The sequence below is a fragment of the Pavona decussata genome, unplaced genomic scaffold (assembly GCF_977016875.1).
Source record: "Pavona decussata unplaced genomic scaffold, jaPavDecu1.1 SCAFFOLD_179, whole genome shotgun sequence".
NCBI classification, from domain to species: domain Eukaryota; kingdom Metazoa; phylum Cnidaria; class Anthozoa; order Scleractinia; family Agariciidae; genus Pavona; species Pavona decussata.
Window position 1 is genome coordinate 1101755 of NW_028145589.1, and position 22257 is coordinate 1124011.

Sequence of the window (22257 nt, forward strand, 5' to 3'; positions counted from 1 at the left end):
GGCTCTGTTATGCAAAGATTTGTTTTAATTTAGTTGTAATGTTAACGCTAGTCTCATTTAGTATTCTAATGGAACTTCCCTGAAGTTAGTCTTCATGCACACCATTGTAGAGATGAATTTATGGTTGGCATGTTTCTCATAAAACTAGCCCAGTGAAACAATGCTGGAGTTCATAACCAAGACAGAGAGATTAAGCGTAAAGAGTGTTTGTTAATTTGTTTTAGTTTTAATTATGTTGTTATCGTTGAAAATGTCAAAAACCTACATGTAAAATGTTGCACCAAGACTGTTACTGTTGACGCATGCAGCTGAAAATGATGTTTTGCAAACCTTTAAAACTTAAGTAAGATGCATTTACAAACTTGTTCTGCGAGCATGGTCCTTTGTTTGTGATTTCACATACAGTATATGGTAAAGATGCAGAAAGCAAATGTGGTGAGAAGAGAAAAGTATAATTGGAATTCTGACAAGATTTACAGGCTACACCAAAGGGTTCCCATATCGCCACAGCTTTCTTCCCTTTCAGTATTGCACTGTTATTACATAGATCATAGTTTATAAATAACACAACGTTGTTCCCAGGGTCAGGACAGGAAGAGTTGAGATCGTGGGAATGAGGCTGTAAATAACATTGATTGCACAGGTTTCAAAACATTAAGTGTGAATTAATATAAAATCAAAATTTGTGAATATTTAGGTGCAGCTGCTTGTTGTCAAAATTCTTCAGTATTTTCTGGCACTTTTGATGCAAAGTGCCACTTTAGTAATACATTTGTACATCTCTGCAAGTCTTAACTACTCAAAAATATTTTTCCTTGGGTTACTCTCAGAGAACCTTTTGTCTCGTGAACTGAGTAGTTTGGAGACGACCTCACTTGCTTGGTTGTTCAAAAGCTGGTTAGTACTAACCCAGAAGTAAAAGTTTTAACCAAGTTTTTCTATCTCATTGAAAAGTGTTTCCATGCACTACTAATTTCAACATTTAGTTTAAAAGCAGCCGAATGCAAAATTTAGGTTTGTCAGCGGTTGCAAGCTGATATCAATCCTGGGCTTGTTTACCCTGCCTTGAACAACCCAGCCTGTTGTACAAAAGGACACTAAATAATTTTTGTGTCTTCTTTTCACAACAACCTGTTACAAATAACTTGTTTTTATTCATACAGTAACCAGGGCTGAGTTGCTCGAAGCATGGTTAGCACTAACCATTGGTTAAGAGGGATTAAAACCTATAGGTTGTTATGGTATTTAACCCGGGTTAGCGCTAACCATGCTTCGAGCAACTGGGCCCAGATGTTAAACATGGTCACATGTACAACTACAGTAACTTGAAATATATAACCCATGCAGACATAAGCTCGTGTATAAAGTAAACTATTTTAAAACAAGGAACATTTTTCTTTGCTCTTTGGTTGTTCTTTTGTTCTGTCCCCGTCAATGCTATCCTGATTCTCAAGTGGCCCAGGTCGCTCATGGCCACTATCGCTCCCTGGAAATCAGGCTACACCAATACACTAACATACTGGACTCAAATTATATTTTTAAGAGGAATTTAGACTAATTTTTTTTTCCCTGAAACATAGTACAATTTATTATATCAAGGAGTTGGGTTAAAAAACTTGTTAATGTAAGGGTCACTATTAACATTGAGATGGTTTGTAAAGTGTTTGTCCCGTTTTCATTGGCAGAAGTAATTTTTCCCGGGGTTTGTCAAAATGAAACTTTGTAGTAGTTATACTTAAGTGAGCAGCCTAACAAGAGAACCGTAACTGAAATCTGAACATGAGCAAGCGTTAGGGGGCTAATTAATTATTGGAAAAAATTTAGGGTTTGACACTAATAGCAGCTTGAGAAACAGCTAGACCCTTAATCCATGAAGAATACTTTGGAAGGGTGTTTAGCATCTGGGATTTGGGGGAATCATATTAAATTTTGGGGTTTTATAGTATTATAGTAGTAGATGGCAAGGACTGGCTATCCATCAGCTGTGTGGTGGCAGCGAAAAAGAAGCTGCACACACATAAGAGAGCTGTTTCCGTGTAGCCTGCATGCAGACATCCCCTAGCTGTCCCAGCTATCCCACATGAAGAAAAGGATCGAAATAGACACGTCTGTTAGCAGGCTGTTTCATTGGTGATCATTTAAGATTGCTCTCATGATTTTAACATCCAAATGGATGGGGTTCGTTTCAGTGTCATTGGTCCATCTGAGCAACTGTGTCCATTGTGAACGTGTGGCAGAATTTTGTTCAGGAAGGAGAAGTTACCAGTCCTGAGTCTTTGTCATAACTTTCTGTGAAATGGGGAAATCATGCTTTGGCAGAGCTTGGCTTCCAAGTTAAAGAATGCAAGTACAAGGTTAAACCAATTTTTTTATTGTGCTTTTGTTCATCAAAAGTCCAGTTGAAATACTATGCACATTTTATCTGGCATGCTAATGAAACTATTTTCATATTTAAAGAAAACGAATTGCTTGTACAAGAACTTACTGTAAATTTAATGGGAGTGCAGCCTTAAGTTTTCAGCACTACCTTTTCGTCACTACCAATTCATTTCCGCGCATTTTTTATTGGACAAAAAACCCCCGTCATGTGATACAAAATCAGACTGCGGTTATCAGACGGTAACAGTCATGCTTTATACTTACCTAACTTTGAGTTGAATAATTTAAATCTATTTTTTTTCTGGTATGGGAACTCTTTCTTAAGTTTAATTTGTTCCAAATTATAATTTTTGGTATTATTATTTATTAGATAGTAAAACTAAAGTACATATAGAAGTCATTTTGTATTTAGCATTAGTATATGATAACATTACTATGACGTTTCAGTCATACACAAGAAGACTTCTTTATCCACTGTATTTTTAGGCATTCAAGTTAATAGTAAAAGTGGCCATTTTATTCCCAGAAATCCTACATTTTTAGTTGTGATGTAGTTTGCCGGCCACTTTTGAGTTGGAGTGAAATCCTCAGTATAGCGTGACAATTCAAATGAAATCCCAAGAAAGACCATCGAATGAATGCTACTGAGCAGTGCTTTCCATGTGGTACTGTTCATAACATAACACTGTACAAGATGATCATTCCTTTTGAGTCTCCAGTGTGAAAAATGCTTTCTCAGACCAGACATTTCATTTACAAGGTTTCAATGTCGTTTTATAAAAAATATTGTAATTTCTATCTGGTCTCGTTTTGGCATTTTTCAGGGAATGAAAATGGTTTATTGTCTGTGCACATTCATGGCTGCACAGCAGTATAACAAGTTCCCATGGTTATTTGCTGTTGGACTTCTGATTAAAGTTTTCATTTCATGTTAAACCATTTGGAACGGGCACAATGACAGTCAATCTTGTGTCTGCAATGAAATAAAAATATGTAGCTGTAGTAATATTAGCTAATACTGAAAGAGGGCACAATATTGTGCTGTAAAAACAAGGCATTTTATCTTTAGAATAATTTAGGTTGAAAACCTGGAGTGACTGTTTGAATAAAAACCTTTTTGGGTATAATACAATTTTTCAGTTGTTGATTTCCTTATGATGATCATTATTTTGTCATGGCTTCCATTAGTTCATCCCTACCACCTCCCCACCCCTCAGGGGAAATTGGATTCCAGCACAAAATTTCAGAGGATAATGGTTAAAATCTACACCTATTTTAGATCCAAACAGTTCAAACACCCAGTATCAATCGGGTGGAGGCAGACATTTCACTTGACTGTACTAATAGGGATTAACTCTGACAGAACATTCCTATTTTCAGAGGAAATATTCTTAACCCTCCCAGTCATAAGGAAATTCCAGTTTAGTCATTCTCTGGTTTTTCCTTTTAAGACCTTACTCACCCTGTTTGAAATTGAATATTTTGGTCTGTAAATAGCAAAGGATTTAAAGAGGTGGTCGCACATCCTCAAAAGTTTGCGCCATCTTTTCCCCTACCCCCAGCAAATTATATGTAAATATTACCGATGCCAGGCATTTCATCAAGATTTTGAACATGCAGGTGGGAGATTAGTGCATCTCAGCAGGAAAAATTAACACAGAGATGCTAATTTAAGGCACGAGTTGCAAATTGAATTTGCATTTTAGCTGCTCAGTTGATCCACTAGTCTCCTAGCTTGAACCTGCTAAGCATCCAGGGGTTCAAATTGTGGGCAGTGTACTGGACAGTGCATGAATTTAGATTCAAATTTCAACCAACAAACAGGAAGGTTTGAAAGTAATGATAAGCAGAGGTGGAGAGTAGGTGGCTCAGTGACATTTTTGTTAAAAGACAAAAGGAACCAAGCTAATTTTTCTCTTTATTACAGTAACTTACAAAATACAAATTAATACACACTATGTGGCTTGGTGCCAGGAGCCACACTGATGACTAGAATATTACAATTTATTAAATAATGTTTATAGCAATATTTTCATCGAAATTGTCAACTTAAGGAAGTTCCCTTCAAAAGTACTTGGCCATCACTTCCAAAAATATTGGATTAAGATGCTGTTACACTAGGCAATTTTGCTTGCAACTCATCTCGCAATATCATTGCGCCATTGTGACACAAGTTGCCCGAATTGTTGCCTAGTGTAACATGCCCTGAAATGAACTTGTCTCGTAACATTTTAGTCGCAGTCACTGTTGCGAGAAGTAGAACTGACTTCTACTTCTTGCAACGTTTGCTGCAACAAAAATATTGAGGCATGTTCATTTCAGAGCATGTTACACTTGGCAACGATTCATGCAAATTGTATTGCAACAAAGTTGTGAGACAAGTGGCAAGAGTGTATCAGCGCCATTACTCTTCAACAGAATCAATAGCTCATACGACAGGTCCCGAAGTGAGTGCTGCATCTTGCGTTCATGCATAAGAATTCCTAAACCGCATATCCCTGGGTTGCTTGGTAGGCTCTGAAATGGTCCAACAAAGTCAAACCATCCTACCTAAAATATTACTATTTTCATCCTTCAAAATTCTAAACACCGAGATAACAACCAAACATTATGTGTACCAGTTTATATAACGTAACCTGACTATTACCTAAATTTCTTGTGGTATGTTACCAATATCAAAATTTTCAGTTTTTTGGAAGCAACCTACAGTCGACTCCCGATAACTCAAACCTCAATCAAGGGAAATTGAAAAGAGTTCGAGTTAGCGCAAGGTTTGAGTTGTTGAGGGTTGGAGTTATTGGGCGTCAACTGTATAAATAAGGAATGGTTAGTACTAGTGTTCGAGAACTAAATTATGGTATGTTCTCTTAAACACTTACATAAAATGAATTTTTCTGTGGATTTAATTATATCCCATTTAAAACCTTTTCAGAAATCAGTACATCTCATTAAAAAAAATGTTTGGAGATGGTAATTAATGAGCAAAATATATGAATGTCTACTTACTGTTCTCAGAAAATTTCTTACAACCGTCATTTTCTGATAGATCAAAGGCTTCCCTGCTACACCTACACAATTCCCAAGTCAAAACAACTCACACAGTCAAATTTACCGTCCGCTTTGCTTATACTTTTAAGGAATGTTGCATTGTTATGGAGAAATTTTTTTGGCAAAATGCCTCCTCACTCGTCATTGTTTAAGATAATGGGTTCAAGTAAACAAAAAGAATGCAATGCTCATGGGATACGAGGCAAGTTAACAAGGTCTTTTGAGCTTATTTTCAACAAAATATGCAAGGATATATGAATAAACAACGACATAATTCGTGTACAGTAAAGCAACAAAAATCCTTAATCGGATCGGCTTAAAAAAGATTAATGTTTTGATTATATAGCAATCACTTCAGCATAACGATTTCACAAGTCACGCTAAAATTTGAAAATGTCACACACACCATACATGTACATTCACAGTTTCATAAGAAAATTAAATCATGTGAGCTGAAGCGGTCAGTAAAATTACTGTCACAGAGCCTGTAGCAAGCTTAGATGCAAAAGATCCCGTAGTTAGCTTCTCCCGCGCAAACTTCTCAGCAATTTTCTTGTTAATATTGGTTGTACCATTTGGCCACAAGGTCATGCAATCTTCTCCGGCCTTTCCTTGGGTGTATTTCCACGAGTGGTTGAAAATTTTATTGCAGAACTTCTCCGGCCCCCCGAAGTATTCCTTGAAGGTCTTGCACTCCATCTTGCACATGCCCGTTGTCCAGTTCCATGTTTTATAATCACCCCAGTTACCAGAGCAAGTGTAGTCCTCCTTGCAAGCGTCGAACCATGCATCGCAGTCTTTATTGCACATGGGCACGTTCTGGAAGCGTTCTTTGCGAGTCTTCTTCGATTTGAGGTCACGGATAATCCAAGGTTTCATGTACGGAGAGCATTCGTACAAGCACTGGTCAATCTCAAAGTATCTGCGGCATTTTGGTGACATGGTTCTGTTGCACTGATCCCAATGCATGTTGTAAAGCGACAACGATCCATCTTGTTTGATGTTGCGAGTTGTGTTCGCTTTACAGCAAGCGTGGTTGCGCCATGGCGTGCAGTGGAAATCCTTTTTGAACAAATCAGCTTCGGGCCCGGGTTTGCTTTTATGGTGCTTCGCACTCATACAAACATTCAAATATTTGTCAACCTCCTCGTCTGTTATAGCCAGGGACGACGAAACCACAGAGAAAACGGCCAGCAAAAACACCCACAGCTGCGCCATGTTAGATCGAGCACGTGCTGGAAATAAAATGGGTAAAGCGCGTCAGATAGGAACACACTTTACGATATTCGTTTAATTAAAGTTCTGTAATCGCTTTGGTACGTCCTTTGTTGAGTTGGTCATACAAAACAACTTTAATACCTACCAACTCTTCTCTGATCCTTCGTCTCAACAACCAGATTGCATAAACTGAGTTGAAGTGTGCTGAGTGTTCTGTGATCTCTGGATCTGGAACCACTGTGATGTATACAAAATGATTTTCACCAATCAGCGTTCACTACTTCCCACCAATCAGGATTCTCGCGGGAATCTGTACGTACATGCTGCACATGCGCGAAGGATGCGAGTTGACGGTGAAAATTTGTGTAATACAGGGAAAATATTTCTTTAACTATCAACGATAGAATAATCTTGTCATTTCCTATAATTTTTTTTTTTTAGATTTTTTGTTGCTTAATTTCGTGAGATGTTTTTTGAAATTGGAGGCCATGTACAATGGTATATTTACATGTAATTTACCGATCCCGTTGACAGGTTTTGGGGGAGGGGCGCCAGGGTGTGGATAGCTGAGGTGTGAAATGTTTTGTCCAACACTCGATACGGAAAAAGGAAATATTCGTCATACTGTTCGAAGTTGTCGAAGACAATGACTGCACTTATTAAAACATATTATTATTATTATTATTATTATTATTATTATTATTATTATTATTATTATTATTATTATTATTATTATGCGCAGTGCACGACGTATGAATGCATATAAAATTAGCTACATAGGGCGCAAAGCGTAACAGTATGTGGCTCTACAGGAAGTTGATACTAAATGTAAATAAGCCATTTGCCGTAGTGTCAGTCCTACAATCAGTTTGGTCTTACAAGCCCCCCACAAGATTAATACAGGCCTAAAATTTATATTTAAAAAAAATTAAACACTAAAGCAAGCGTAAAACCACAGACAGCCCAAGCTCGCGTCACAAGACTGAGAGAGCGTGTAACAATTAATTACCAGTGGGACGATGACTTTTGAGTGCAAGCAACTCACATCGTTTAATTTGGTGCGATTGAGTTCGATTAAGTTCGATTACCGAAAAGTTCGAGTAGTTTCGTCGGGTTTCCCATTTCCGCTCAGCGATCCTATGTTGATCTATGTTATTAGTGTCTCCTTCTGTTACTTCCTCTCATATTTCAGGGTGGTAACACGTGACGCGTGATTTGAGCTGAAAAAAAAAAAACTCGTGACACCTGGAAGAGCTGAGTTGTAGCCGTGATCCGCCGTGAATTGATAGCCTAGCAAGATCCGTGATCTTCTTTTTTTTGTGGCTCGTGATTCGTGAATCATGAGTAAACATTTTTTCGTGAAAACCGAGAATCTCATAGTGGCTCCTCTGGCTCGTATATCAATTAACTTATTGTAAACGTTACTTTCCAGTAATAGGCTAGTATTACCTGTCAACAGAGTCTTTGATTAATCATTTTTATAGTATTTTAAAATTCCAGTAGAACCCCGGTAACTCGAACTCTGAAGGGAAACGAAAAGCTGTTCGAGTTAGCGGGGTTTCGAGTTATCGGGGTCAATTAAAATATTCAATTTTCCAGGTTAATAATTAATACTTTATTGATTTTCAGCTTAAGTATACAATATAGTGCAAATTACACTTATTTCACGAGAAACTAATACATTTTGTAACAACTGTAACGATTATGCATTCTTACGACAATGCAATACTGTGAATGTAACTTAGTTTATGTTCCCTTTTGCGTCGTTCAGTCTTTATTCTAGTGTTGACTTCGATCACACGATAAGAAAAACTAATGGGATATCTCACATCCGTGGCGAGTTATAGGAACCAGAAATTCGAGTTACCAGGGTAAATTTTGATCAAGGGAAACGAAATTTAGTTCGAGTTAGCGGGGTTTTCGAGTTATCCGAGTTCGAGTTAACCGAGTAAAAATGACTGAAAAGTTGGGTCAAATTCAAGGAAATTGAGACTCAGTTCGAGTTATCCGAGTTCGAGTTACCGGGGTTCTACTGTAATCGTTAACTCTGCACGTACAAGCAATGGCAGCGAACAGAAAAGAAGAAAGGTCTCTGTTAAAAGGGATCGAGTTTTGGTTTCGTTTCTTCTTACAGGGGAATCTGGACAAACGTCTGCCGGACCAGTCCATTCACAAAGAAAAAGTTAATGTGTCCCATCTCAGCAGAGAACTACCAAGAATTGTACGTGATTTTAACTGGCCTCGCACTAAGATACGTGGCCCTAAGCAAAGGTTTGGGTGCAGAAGGCGGTTGCTGGCGGTATTAAAACCTTTTCGCTGAGGACAGACTCACTGTCCAATGGGTGGAAACAAGATCAGGAATGGCGATCAAATTGTAAATCACATTGTAAATAAGGTAAGGCGACAACCATAAACTGAAATTATCCCGTTGTTGAAAATTAATCACAAAGATTTTCCCTGTGTTTTTGAAAGTTTCACTCTCTAGCCTGCGAGCAAGCTCTCTTGGGAGTGGGGGGCGGGAGGGGGAAAGAGGAGAGAAACTATAGTTTTTGTCAGCAAGGATTCCCGTCTTTCGAAGTGTATTTGATAACATTGTACCTTTCACGTGTTTGTTTACCAGTACGTTTGCTATCGTTTCCGCGGTTTGCGCTGATTGGTTAAATTCTGACAGCTAGGACAGCAGGGAGCCGCGGGGAGTATTGGGGGCGGCATTCAAATTCCTGAGACATCGTTGCAAGCTCTCCCCTCTTTCACCCTCCCGCCCCCCAACCCCCAAGAGAGCTTGCTCGCAGGCTAGTCACCCTCGTGCACTATGCACTCGCCTGAGGAAAGTGTGACGCACTTCTGAGAAATTTCGGACTAAGTGGGGGTGGCTTGCCTGGGTAGCTTTCCTGTAAAACGTTTCGGGTTTCTACTGGGATTCCTGAATGTCATAGTATAAAAAAATGATACTTACGATTTGATCATCCCTGGCTACAACTATGGTATTTTTAGGGGAAGGGATTATTGTTTTGGAGCAGGAGCGAATCAGAGCCAATGAAAGTGAAGAACAAGAGAGTCTTTACTGCTCCTAACTAACTGGCAGCTAGAAAAAGATTCCAACCAATCAGCGATCACTATCAATTCCTTGATAATCTACAGGAGTGAACTGATGTGGAAGAAAATTATTAGGAATCTGGGCTAAGGTTTTGACCTATAAAGCAGTCAATGCAAACTCGTACTTTTCATCAAATCAATACACTAGTTTATTCAGATGACAATTTATTTAGCACAGCAGTGCTAATTTGGGACACTATACTACAAACGAGGGGATCAGATGGAACATAAGTAGTTGTAAAATTCACAACTTGCGGGAGGCTTACCAGTTGGCTATCTATATAGCTTGACAAAGAAGGACAACATGGGCCACCGTGAAAGAACTCCTACACCCTAGAGGACAATTTGAATCAGGGTCCTTCGGATTTATGAAACTATTATGACGCCTCCATCTGTAAAATGACTGATGTCGTCGAGTGGTAGGAAGATAAAAAGCGTGGGTCAGTCATGCCGGTGGGTGATTTGACTTCTCGTGGACGACTGTTGAGAGAAAAGACGAAATACATAAGGGGCCAGGGATGTAAGATGTTTCTCTCGCAAGTACCCACATTCCGGGCATGCACATTTCATGACTTTTAATATGCAGCGTACAATGCATCCACTGATTTCAGCGTTACAATAACTTTAATCCTCAGTACTTCATAATAATCTCACTCATTTCCAAAAAAAATGGCCTTCTTCTATCCTATAAGAGTGAACTACTGATCCTGTAGGGTTCCTAGGCAAAACAAAGAAAGACGAGGGGGACTGGAGAGTACATAGAACCTGGCATTAGCTTTACAAATTAAGCACGTGACTTAACAACAAAGCAACCAATCAAATCTCTTGAAATTGAGCAGGTGGTTTAAATTTCCACAGGATTCCATGGAAACGAACAAAACAATACCAACGGGGAAATTCTAAGGACTTTTAACATTCCTCAACGCTTAAAAAGAAAAAGAATATGAACTTCCTTGACTCGCAAATAGAGTTATTATACCGAACTGCTCTAGAGTTTGTTCAGTGGTTTAATTTGTCCGTTAAAATGACCAAAACCGCGGAGTATTGTACTTTATTCGTCACCTGCTAAATAAAACATGCCAATATCTACGAAGATCTGCTGTTATTAATAAATAATGAGCTATCGGTCCTTGGTCAAATTATGCACAGTGCCCCGTTAATACAACCATGTAACTCTCCCGTCTTTAATGAATTTTGAGCTCGAAACAACTGCAGCGTGCCTGTTAACGATTTATTCAAGCCTGATAACTGTTTTTGTCAATTTACCCTTGGTTAGGAAAGGCAAACCTTGTGGTTAACGCAATATGGCCGCAAGACGTTCGGACATATCTATTATCCTGAAGGTACGAAAACATTTCTCCCTCAAAACATCACACAAATCCGATTTTTAATTTCAGTTATTTTTGCAGAATTTATACCAATGTTGTAAGCTATGTATATTGGCTTTTTTAACCGTTAAGTATAATAAATATTTCAGGTTTTGACAAGAAACGATAAAGATATGATCTCTACGTTTGTTTAATTTTCCCTGACTTAGGTTATCTGCCTGCTGTCTCTGCATCTTGGATCTTCATTGAGTCAATCCACAGCGTCATTAACAGGTAAATTAAAGTTTTTTTTTCGCGATTTGTCATTCCTTTTAATTGTTACTTGTTACTTGTTAATCAAGACACAAGAAGCCGGGAGAATAGAACACATTTTGTCAAAACGTTATAATTTCACAATAACGTCCGGTCCGCTTTTTAGGTAGCTTAAACCTGCAAACTTTTCAATGTAAACAAAGAATTAGTTTCTTTATTATGGGTGCGATTTTGCAGGGAACATGAAGGTGGATTACTTTTCGTTATGATTAGCTAGACCAGTTTGGCATTGCAGTAGGATTTTAACTACACTTTCAGTTTATTTTCAATATGATGTTTTTAGCTTTTTGCAAGGATACTTTCCATAGAGCAGGTGTTAACTAGTCATCCAATATGGAAATTAATGTCATCTCGGTTGAAAGACAAACAGCGAAGAATAGTCAGTCAGAATCATTTTTGTCTTGAAGAGGAACTCATTCCTAATAATAAAGGTCCTTTATTCATAAAGAAGATATTTCGTAAGAGAGATTCCTGATAACAAGTGCCCTCTATTCATAAAGAAGATATTTCGTTTGAGAGATAAACACTTCACTAATGTTGAGTGTTTTCCGTCCGTTAAACTCGAGGCTTGTGTCTTCCTGAAAACCCATCAGGGTATGCTAAACAGCGCTTGAGTTTCAGTAAAGTTGAGACATTACAAAATGAATAAAAAATATATATTTTCCCTTTGTTTTCACTATATGATTGTTTAACTTAATTTTTCCGCGCATCATGAAATCCATACTGACAGATAACTTGCGGGCGGTACAGGTTATTTTTCTTCAATCTTCATATAAAGTTTTCTCTATTTTCAGCACTTTTTTGGTTTGAGAATTTACGTAGAAAATACACTACAAGGCCCATGCACGAAACAGTTCATCAAGATAATATATCTTTATTTTCCGTCATTTCAGTTTAATGAGGACTTTTATCTCGATTATCTAAATTTTCGTGCAAGCTGTACACAGATATCACGCAGCCTTTGTTGTTAATTATTGTGGTTAGACTTTCGCTGTCTATAAGTTTAGTCGCTGCGGCTTACCGTATACATATTTTAATTCCTCTTCATTTTAGCCGCTAACTGTGTTTCACTTGTGTACTAAGATAACACAGAGGTCTTTGCCAACTTGTTGGCGTGCAATCTGTTGTACTAAGTATGAAAGATATGGATTATCATATTCAATACACCTTAAGTCGTCTCATTTGGTTTACCCTCTACTTCAGTTTTCACGTCTCGGAGTGGCTAAAAATAACGAGAGAATCCGTTCAAATTTTCCTGGGAGATATTAAACAGAGGAACTGAATACTCTCAAAGCTTCTCAAATATTACGCCAAGGCGACAAAAAGCACGTTTCTGATCTGTAACTTTAAACTGGGGGGACTGGTCATCGTAATATAACACAATTGTGGAACAGTCTTCCTTCCGCTGTCGGCCAGTCCCTTTCTCTCAGCAGTTTTAAGCATAATGTTTTGAAGTGTATGAAATTTCCAACTCGTAATTATTTGTTTTTCATTAGGGATCGAGCAGCGTCAATTTTTCACCCTCGCGTAAGGCTGTTTGTGCTCTGTGTGATGCACCTATTGAAGATGCCAAACACTATTTTTTGTTTTGCCCGAGTTTTGCTGCTCTGTGTGAAATACTGTTTGCCTACGCTGCACACTTGTTGGGAGATAGATGGTGGACAAAAGACTTTTATGTTTCTTTTGGATTTTAGAACAATAAGAGTGATTTGCAACCTTTGTTTCGTTAAGCTTCGCGTCCGCCCCTTTCTGTCTCATTATCGTCTATTTTTCCGTTTATACTTCGTAGCACTTAAGTTTGTTGAGTTGAGTTCTCGTTTTTGACTCGTTTGAAACGTTATTTATCGCATTTTTCTGGCATTTTACTTCGGCTAGATAGCTTTCCACGTCTGATGAGAGAAAAATTGACTGGCTTCTAAATGGTGTTCCTGGTATTGACTTTCAACTTAATGTAAACTGAGTGTTTCATTCTGTTCAGTCTTTTATCTCCCAATCAACCGTTTTTCTTAAGTGTAATTTTAATATATTGTTTATTGTTATTATTTTCATTATTATTTTTATTTATTTTTGTTGTTGGTGATTTTTTTAGCTGTTTAGCTGTGTTTAGCTACTTCTTGTTATGTCTTGCTTCTTGTTGACCGTGATGTTTTTTAAATTTAGTGTAAACGGTGTTAGCTCTCGCGATGAGCACCTCTTTTTTTGCTCTTAGAGTAAACGTTGAGATAAAATATTGTTTAAATAAAAAAATATATGTTAACTCAAACTAAATTTGCTATATTTGTAATTTCTTTTTTTTTTTTTGTATTCTTACGTTAGAGTTATGCAGGGCCTCACTGAAAGCCCCATTTTGTGACGTGAGCTCCCTGTTGAAAGATCTTATTTATTATTGTTTTTCAACTTGAAACGCGAACGAATCCGTATACAACTTATGATCATGAAGAAAAGCTGGTTGCACAGCTGGGGATATATGTGGAAATATTTCCGATATTCAGTCAAGCACGGACTTCTTCTTCTTATGAATTAAGTTTACAAGTTAAGCGAAACATTACAATTCAAAACACCAAGGCGAAACAAAAGAGAATAACAGAAAAAATATATCTATTTGTACAAAGCATCCGTACAGTATCATATAATTCAACTAAAGGCTGGTTTCCATATGATCGCGGATCGCAGATCGCAATAAGGTCTGCGATCGTCTGCGATCATATGGAAACTACTTCTGCGATCGTCTGCGATCCTGCGATCGCGATCGCAGACGATCGCAGAAGATAGAACCATGTTCTATCTAAAGGCTGGTTTCCATATGATCGCAGACCTTATTGCGATCTGCGATCCGCGATCATATGGAAACCAGCCTTAAGAAGTAATCCTATCGATGATAAGGCCAAAAATTTATACGTTACCTGTTGGGCTCGGATTCTATTGCAAATTAAAAGCTTTCAAGGCCTTATCAGGGATTATACGTTTGTAAAACTTATCTGTTGTCATGATGGCGTTTTCGGCTATAATTGTTGTTCGCTATCTTACATTTCAGTAGAAGAGCTTGCCTACCTTGATTAAACAAACAAACAAACAAACAAACTCAGAGGGCCTGATATGCTATGAAATGGCCAAGTATCTTGCAATACTTAAGTTTCTTAAAGAAGCGGAGATTTTGAATGTAGATTGAAAAGTTTAATTTTCCATAGCCTTTCTAACAAAGACCTACCACCATGAAATAACTCGAACTCAGGTAGTTTTGTACTGCCCGTTTCCATTCCGTTGTGGGAGGAAACAAAGTCTGGGTGCGCACGACCTCCACAACAAATAATTTCTTGGCACATTGAAATTTCCTCGAATGCCTGTTTTTCTGCAGTAATGGCTTCTCTTTTGAGGTTTATCAAAATTGTTTTTAAATTTCTATAAGCTATATTATTAAAAACTGGATCGTTATATAATGCAATTCGAGCGATTTGATTGGCTTAGCGGCCATGGTATAATGCCTCATATACCAAAGCCGAGAACTAGAAACCATTAAATTGTCTTCAACTTGTACTTGCAAAGCGAAATCAGCAAAATCTAGCAATATTTCTTGATTGTTTTTAATAAAACAATTATTCCACTCACGTTTGTTGGATATGAGATGATTAGAGCCAACGAGGCGCGAGGCGCCTCGTTGGCTATCCATCACCTCATATCCAACAAGCGTGAGTGGAATAATTGTTAAATATGTTCCTCTAATAACGCCCCCGCCCCGGCCAGTTATATAAGGACACATTGTATCCTCATCTGCTCTAACTGATTTATGGACGAAGCTGCACTAACTATTGATCAGTGCGCCTTATGGCTAACAAGTGTGTTATCTTCTCGTTAAATTAGTGAGCGTAAGCAGCAGAATTCAGCCTTCTCCAACTTTAAGCGCCAATGGAAATGCCTCCACTGTATCTCTTGCTTCCACGCCATCCGGGAATTTCACCATCAATACGTCCATGTCATCCGGGAATTCAACCATCAATTCTTCCATGCCATCCGGGAATATGAGCACCGCGGAGCCACCCAGGCCCTCCTCGGTCGTTCCTGTCCAATCCTCCTCTGTCCAGGTAAATCAGTTGAGTTGCAAACCAATCGCAGCGTTTATTTGTAGCTGGGTGGTGCGTTTTCTTGTAATAGTGAGTGTAATTGCCAAAAATAAGTATGTCAAATATGGATAAGTTGGGAACAGATACAGTTATAATTGCTAGATTCGAATCTGAAATTTTCTGGTTCTTTGCAAGGAAAGGAGGACGCAATAGAACTGCACAAAGTTCATCTAGGTGTTTTGCCAGCCTATTTATATATAAGCATTTCCGAGGCATGAAGCTTGACATAGTGGTTATGGCTGAAAGGCACAGTTACTTTCATTTCAGCTTTCAGACGAACTGACTTCACCCCTCCTTCCGCTAATCACCGCTTTCTATTCTCTTTCAACCTCGCTCCTTGACCTTTTCCCTGGTAACGAGGTGATTCCCATTAGGAAAGAGAAGCGAAGTAGTTATCTTGAATAAAATACATTCTCGTAAACTCTATTTGATTTATTGATACTTATTGTAATTTAGATACTGTACTTGTATTATTTATTTATTTATTTATATTTATTTATTTTTCCAGCACACTTCTTATCCTTCACAAGTTATGATATCTTCCTAGGCCTGGGGTCACACTAAAATTTGTTGTTTTCACTAAGTGAGATGACGGTCTCTTTTCGTCTTTGTCGCAGAATAATCTGATGCCGCTGGTGCCGTCTGGAGAAGACATTGACCAGGAGTTTGGACCTCTGGTTGAAGAGGTATGGAATTCACACAAATGACATTCCCTCGTGCGTGATCATCCCAATCCGTATAAATTTGAGGTTCAAGTTCCCGAATGACTCTCCCATATTCGACTAAACGGGATGCCCGTCTATCTTATGGGGGTTAAAATTCGTGTTTTGGTATGTTTGGTATCGCCTAGGGTAAAGTGGGGTAAATACGTAGCCCGCACGGACGGAGTTAACCCGGCTTCTGTAGCATGAAGCAACTAGGAATATTGCTACTCTCCACAAGATGGGGCACTAATCCATTGCACGGTTATACACCTGGTGAAGAGAGACAATGCGAGAGCAAAGTTTCTTGTCTAAGGAAATAGCACAGTAATAAAGAAAACCAACCTAGCCGTGAACCACCGACCCTCCGAAAAATTGTAGGGAGGGGTTCAGAGCCACCTTAACTTTTCGAAAATTTAAGGTGGCTCTGAAGATTTTCCTACAATTTTTTAACCTTTGAAACAAGTTGGATCTTGGCATGCTGGTTACAGTTATGTAATAAAAATGGGAGTCACCGTTTTTTTATCAAAACTTCTAAAACTAATTTAGTGCCGTTTTTAACAGGTTATATTGTTGCTTTTAAATAATATAATATTGTAATTTCATTTATATAATTTAGTAACTTCTAATCCTGAAGAAGGCTGGTTTCGCCAGCCCAAATATTGTTTTAAAATATATTACGTTGTGTCAGCTTTGCAGTAGTCTTTGGACTTCTCATCGTCTATATTGTTGCTATGGTAACCTACTAAGACGAGAAAACAACCATAACATGTTAACCAGAAATTAGGCATTTATTTGATACCATTACTTTTGTATTAACTGATAAAGAGTGGAAGTATTGATCCGTCAAAGCTTTAGTGCTAGAAACCATTGTGCACCACCTGTTAGTTAAAAAAAAACTAGGTGCGATGAGGTACCAACCCCCTTGCACAAAATCAGGTTCATTCTCTAATGGTTGTAAATAAACGAAACATGAAAATTTTAACTTTTGGAACATAAAAACCTGTAAGCGTAAACGTAATTTGTGTACTAACGGAGCACCAAGGTGCTCTAGGACGTGGAAGAGAGGATTTATGGAGCTAGGAAAGCCGCAGAACCTGAAGAAAATGCTCGGAGCAGGGACAAAAACCAACAACAAACTCGACCCACGTTTGGCGTCAACGCCGGGAACCGAAGCCGGGCCACATTAGTGGGAGGCGAATGCTTTCACCACTGCGCCGTGCCTGTCCCTGGCTGTGTCAATAAATATACTGTGATTCACTGAGTGTTTTCTTTCATTTATTCTTTTAGCTTGGCGTCAAGTTTCCTAAGGAAATCGACCCAAAGAATTCAAGACCGAGCGACGTAAACGTTGTCAAGACCCTGATACAAATGATGGGGAAAGCTGTGGCTCTTTTGGTAAAATACAACGAGTCGGGAAATGCCACTATCGACTACTTTAACAACACTGATAGCCTTGGTAAGAAATGGGGGCACCCGTCTTGTGTTTGTCTTTTTATTAAAAGGGTAAAAATGGTATCAAATTCCAAGAAAATGTTGAGGTTGGGTGAAGAACTCACACAGTAATGGATCGCATTAGTCTCCCATTCAGCCAGTACTCACTTTATCAACACTTCACACGCTGGAATGTCTAGTCCAGTCTCTAGTCCAGGAGATTAATTCCACATTCTTTAGCTCTCCTGGCACAATTTTTGAAGTGGACTAAAGTTCATTCATAGAGATACGTTATTTATTTCAGCTAGTGTGAATTCCGTGCAGGGAAGATATTGGTCCATTAATTTGTGCAAGTTTATGGATGGACCTCGCCGCAGACAGCAGCGCACACATCTTAATTCATATCTAATAGCAAGCGCACCACAAAAACCAAAGCTGAAAATAGATATTTTTCGTGGCATTTTGACAATTGTTTTGTTCAGACTTCGGGTACGTAAAACACCCAGGAAGAGGTTTGACTCAATTAATTAAAAATGCCCCTCTTTTTAGCAACTGTTTTTAAACTGACACAATTCTTTGAAATCAAGTTCGTGAGCAGCCCATCTAAGGACTCCGTACAGTAAAATTCGGACCAAAAAGTCGACCAAAAAGGCAACCAGTTAGGTAAGCCCGATTACCAGCCACTGTTCAGGAAATGAGCCCGCGCTTTCCGAGTAAGCGGCGTGAAAACGAGCCTACCAATCAGAACACTTCTTTTCATCCTGAACCAGCGTAGCTACATAACAGGGATTTTAATTCAAGTACGAGATTAAGTACGAAGAGAACTTTTCAAATCTAGATCGTGTGCTTTAGAAAATCACTTCTCACAATCTTGTTTCTGGGATCTCTTCACCTACTTTTAGGCTACAGGAAAGAGCGAGAGTCCTGCGAACGTGGATAATTTCAAATTTAAAGGTCGCACTCCTGCGAAAATCTAAAGTTCTCTAAACATAGAGGATATTACACGGCGGCAAGAAGAAATTATTATATGAATTTTATTTTCGAGTGGTAAAATATTGTTTTTACCGCGAGAAAATAGAATTGATATCTTCAAGCCACCGTTTAGATATACCTAAAGCTAAGACTGTCACGTTCCCGAACAGTTTTTTACTTAAGAGCTTCAAGAGCATTTAATACACTTCCAGACTTCTTGAGGACAATACAAAATCTATTGATGTATTTAAAACTAATTTGAGGGCATACTACATAGATTTAACTTTAAATGTGTACGATCCCGCAGTACCTCAAACTTTCGAAAGTGTCTGCATAAAATGTCATCAAAGCAGATCATTACCTGTATTATTAGTTAAAATGTGTTGTTAAATAGTTGTCAATACTTAATTATTATGCTGTAATTTCATTTATGCAAGGAGTCTCGTTATTGATGATGATGTTTTTCCCCCCTCCCCCCCTCTGGCGAAGTTTATAAATAAATAAAATAAATATATAGACAAAAACAGTTTGCACAAACAACCGTGAAAAAGCGGGAAATGACGTCATCAATACCCTCACTAGTGAGGATATGGAAAATATGCCAAGCGGGTCCCGGATTTGTTTTTCAGTAAAACACTCGTGTCTACATAATAAAGGGTAATACGGGACCGACCTTATATTAGGCAAAGAGAAAAGAAAAAAGATTTCAGTAGCCCAAAGACCGTTAGACTCAAAATGGTTCTCTCGTACCCTGATGCTAATGTGGATGGATGTCCAGGATTCTTTGTTTTCTTCTCTATTTTCCTTCTAGTGTTGATACTAAAGAAGTTCGACTGTCTTGGAGAGAGAGCAGATATCCCTGACCGCTCTAACAAAACCACACGGGAAGATTTGGAAAAGGTCACAGATTATGTGACACTGAAATTTGACTGTCCAAGGATCGTGATTAACGGTAAATATAAATTAATCGTATTGTAGGAAAGATGTAGTACCTAAGGATAAACGTTCTTATACAGCCCAGCTTCTTCTATATAGACTTTTTTCAAAATAACGAGGGAAATATGATGGTATGAACCCTTTTGACCCTGTCTATTTCTGTGGAGGCTATCTGTTATTTATATACCATTCAATCATTTGCGGAAATGCGTCAGAACATGTTAGAAAATGAGAAAGATGTAAAGCTGATCATGTCAGTAGAGCAGGTCAAATATTATCAGTTTCTTTTTCGTCCAACACTCTGGACATGGGTGATCAACTTTGTCTTTCTCAAATAAAATCTTACTCACGCTTCGCCTTTCAGAAACTCATCCAGAAAATCCCAGGTCACGAAAAAGACGGGACGTTGAAGCCGAAGTTACCATGGAGATAGACGCTGACGAAGATAGAGGAGATTTTCACGAGTTCCAGTTACTTCACCATCACTCGAGGTTCAGAAGAAGTGCCGCTGAACCACAACAGTGCGGGCCACTAAAGTGCAACGGTGAGTCAAAATGCAGTGAATGTTTTTTTTATTGGTATATTGTTCCGAGAATTAACTCTCCGGTGTATGTTAAAACCCGTGAACTTCCTACAGAACGTTAGCCCTAGAAAGGAAATGGGAGACCATTCAAGGCAAAGAAAGAGTATTTGACCTAGGCAGGAATTGAACCCACGCCACGAACTCCGGACTTGATCAACCGTTGCTCTACTGACTCTTCTACGAGATCGGACGGTAGCAATTCATTGGTGATTATGGTGGACTAAAGGAACTTATGATCAGTGACAAGCAGCTTTCTGCGACAATGCGACAATGTGCTGCGGGCTTTTCACGCATTCCGTTTTCCTCTCACTTGTTAATCGTAGTCCATGACAATATGAGAGGATTAATCCTCCTAGACGCAGGGAAGCGTTGCGTCAAAAAGATAGTCGCTTTATGCAATTGGACCCTGCTTTTTCTTCCCCTGAAATATTGATAGATTTGAGTGAGAGAAGAAAAGTCGATTAAAATTGATTAAAATCTCAACATACACGTTTAGAGAAAGACAAGAAACATGCAAAATATAATTCAAGGAAGAGCTCGACGTTACGGATTATGGATTACAAATTAAAAAAAACCCCTGTCTTTCCTAAGGGAGTATTTGAAGCTAATATCTGTCAACATACTGCCGGTTAGTTAGTCGTTTCTGGAGATTTTCTGGCCGCTTGCTTGAGTTACCTCTCAGAACCCCTTATTTAAAGTTTAACTCTTGCTCCTAAGCCTGGTTCAATCGTCGAACTTTACACTCAGGGTGGGGTGGGGGGAGGTTTATGGAGGTATATAAAAGGTAGGGATTTCACGAGCCGAAGTATAGAAACATAGAAAAGGTTAGGGGAAACTGTCATTTACGCATTTAAAACGGACTACTAAAGTATCTCGAACAGACCTAACGATAAGAAATTCAGTTTTTCTATGGAAGGTATGTGGGTCTATAGAGGATATATGAAAGGGCTACCTTTTTTCTTAAAAAAAGAAAAAGAAATATAAAAGCGTAAGGGTTCGAACCTCGGGGAAGATCCTCCCACGTGTAACTTTCTTGTGTATCCCACCCCCTCGAGACTTTACATGCGCCTAGCCCCCTTAAACTAATGTAAAGGAATAGCTTTTGCTGATAGGCCATTTCCGAGTTGCCGTAAACGTCATTATGAAAGCGAGACTAAGTGCAAAGCTTTTCTTATGAGAATTAGTTTTGTTTTCATATGAATGAAAACTAATTTTTATAATAAAAACTTTGCACTTAGCCTCGCTTTCATAATCATGATGAGGTTTACGGCAACTCGGAAATGGCGTATTTGCTTTAGGCTCCGCACATGTAAAGCTCGACTTTTGAACCAGGCCTAATTACTGATTTTGCTCGTCCGTGCTCTAAAGTAAATTGAGTTTTTTAACGAAGAAGTAGGAATGAAATGAAATGCTATGATTTATTATTCCACTATTATGCTAATTCACCAAATAAGGTCAAGAGAACGAGCAAAATATATAGAGGATATTACACGGCAGCGTAAAGATATGAATTTTATATTCGAGTGGTAAAAACAATATTTTACGAACGAACGCAGCGAGTGAGTAAAATATTGTTTTTAACACGAGAAAATAAAATTCATATCTTTAAGCCACCGTTTAATTTTCTTTTTGTTATATGGACAATAAACATGCGTGATGGAGATTGAAAAGTTGGATTTAATATAAATACTGGGCATTTTACAAACTCTGAGGAAAACTCCATTACTGACTCTGGCTTGAATCATCAGATACGGTTATTTTCAGTCTCTTTTCACTACGAATCCGTGAAGGCTGTTCAGCACGACCGGAATAAACTTGAACGTTTACCGTCCCGATTTTGTAGTTTTGAAATAAACCTCCTGTAGATGAATCGGGTAAAAAGCGAGCCGACTCAGTCTTCTCTTCTATCGAGACAGTTGACAAGGTTTTGAGGTGCTAGCAGTGTTAGACAACACAGCAGAAATTTGTTGTTGTTTCTTATCTGATAAAGTTGAGTAGTTATTCAACGAGTTGACGTTTTTATGTCCAGTTATTTGAATGATTTCGTTTGGAGGTATGTACATCATTATCAGTCCACCAGCTTCTGAACCAAATGCTTTCTGGTGCTGAGATTCACGAGTTTTTTTGTCCGT

The 22257-nt window shown here is 38.5% G+C and overlaps 2 protein-coding genes across 3 annotated transcripts in view; one reads left to right on the forward strand and one right to left on the reverse strand.

The window, feature by feature from the left end:
* Positions 1-4280: 4280 nt before the first annotated feature.
* On the reverse strand, positions 4281-6903 carry LOC146463346 (folate receptor gamma-like). Its single transcript, XM_085084655.1, has 2 exons — positions 6791-6903; positions 4281-6662 (listed from the first exon to the last, which is right to left on the reverse strand). The coding sequence occupies exon 2, from the start codon at positions 6643-6645 to the stop codon at positions 5866-5868; it is 780 nt and encodes a 259-aa protein (XP_084940781.1). The 5' UTR covers positions 6646-6662; positions 6791-6903; the 3' UTR covers positions 4281-5865.
* Positions 6904-10864: 3961 nt separating this feature from the next.
* LOC146463347 (uncharacterized) overlaps positions 10865-22257 on the forward strand; it is a 32591-nt gene continuing 21198 nt past the window's right edge. For both annotated transcript variants that reach the window (XM_085084602.1, XM_085084603.1), the window contains exons 1-7: positions 10865-11084; positions 11279-11342; positions 15240-15460; positions 16117-16185; positions 17491-17659; positions 19418-19558; positions 19907-20086. In XM_085084602.1, the coding sequence (XP_084940728.1) occupies positions 11046-11084; positions 11279-11342; positions 15240-15460; positions 16117-16185; positions 17491-17659; positions 19418-19558; positions 19907-20086 (883 nt within the window). In that variant the 5' untranslated portion in view covers positions 10865-11045. The remainder of the gene's footprint in view (positions 11085-11278; positions 11343-15239; positions 15461-16116; positions 16186-17490; positions 17660-19417; positions 19559-19906; positions 20087-22257) is intronic.

Coding starts and splice junctions, on each gene's coding strand:
- LOC146463346 (XM_085084655.1), bottom strand. CDS start 6,645: ATGGCGCAGCTGTGGGTGTTTTTGCTGGCCGTTTTCTCTGTGGTTTCG.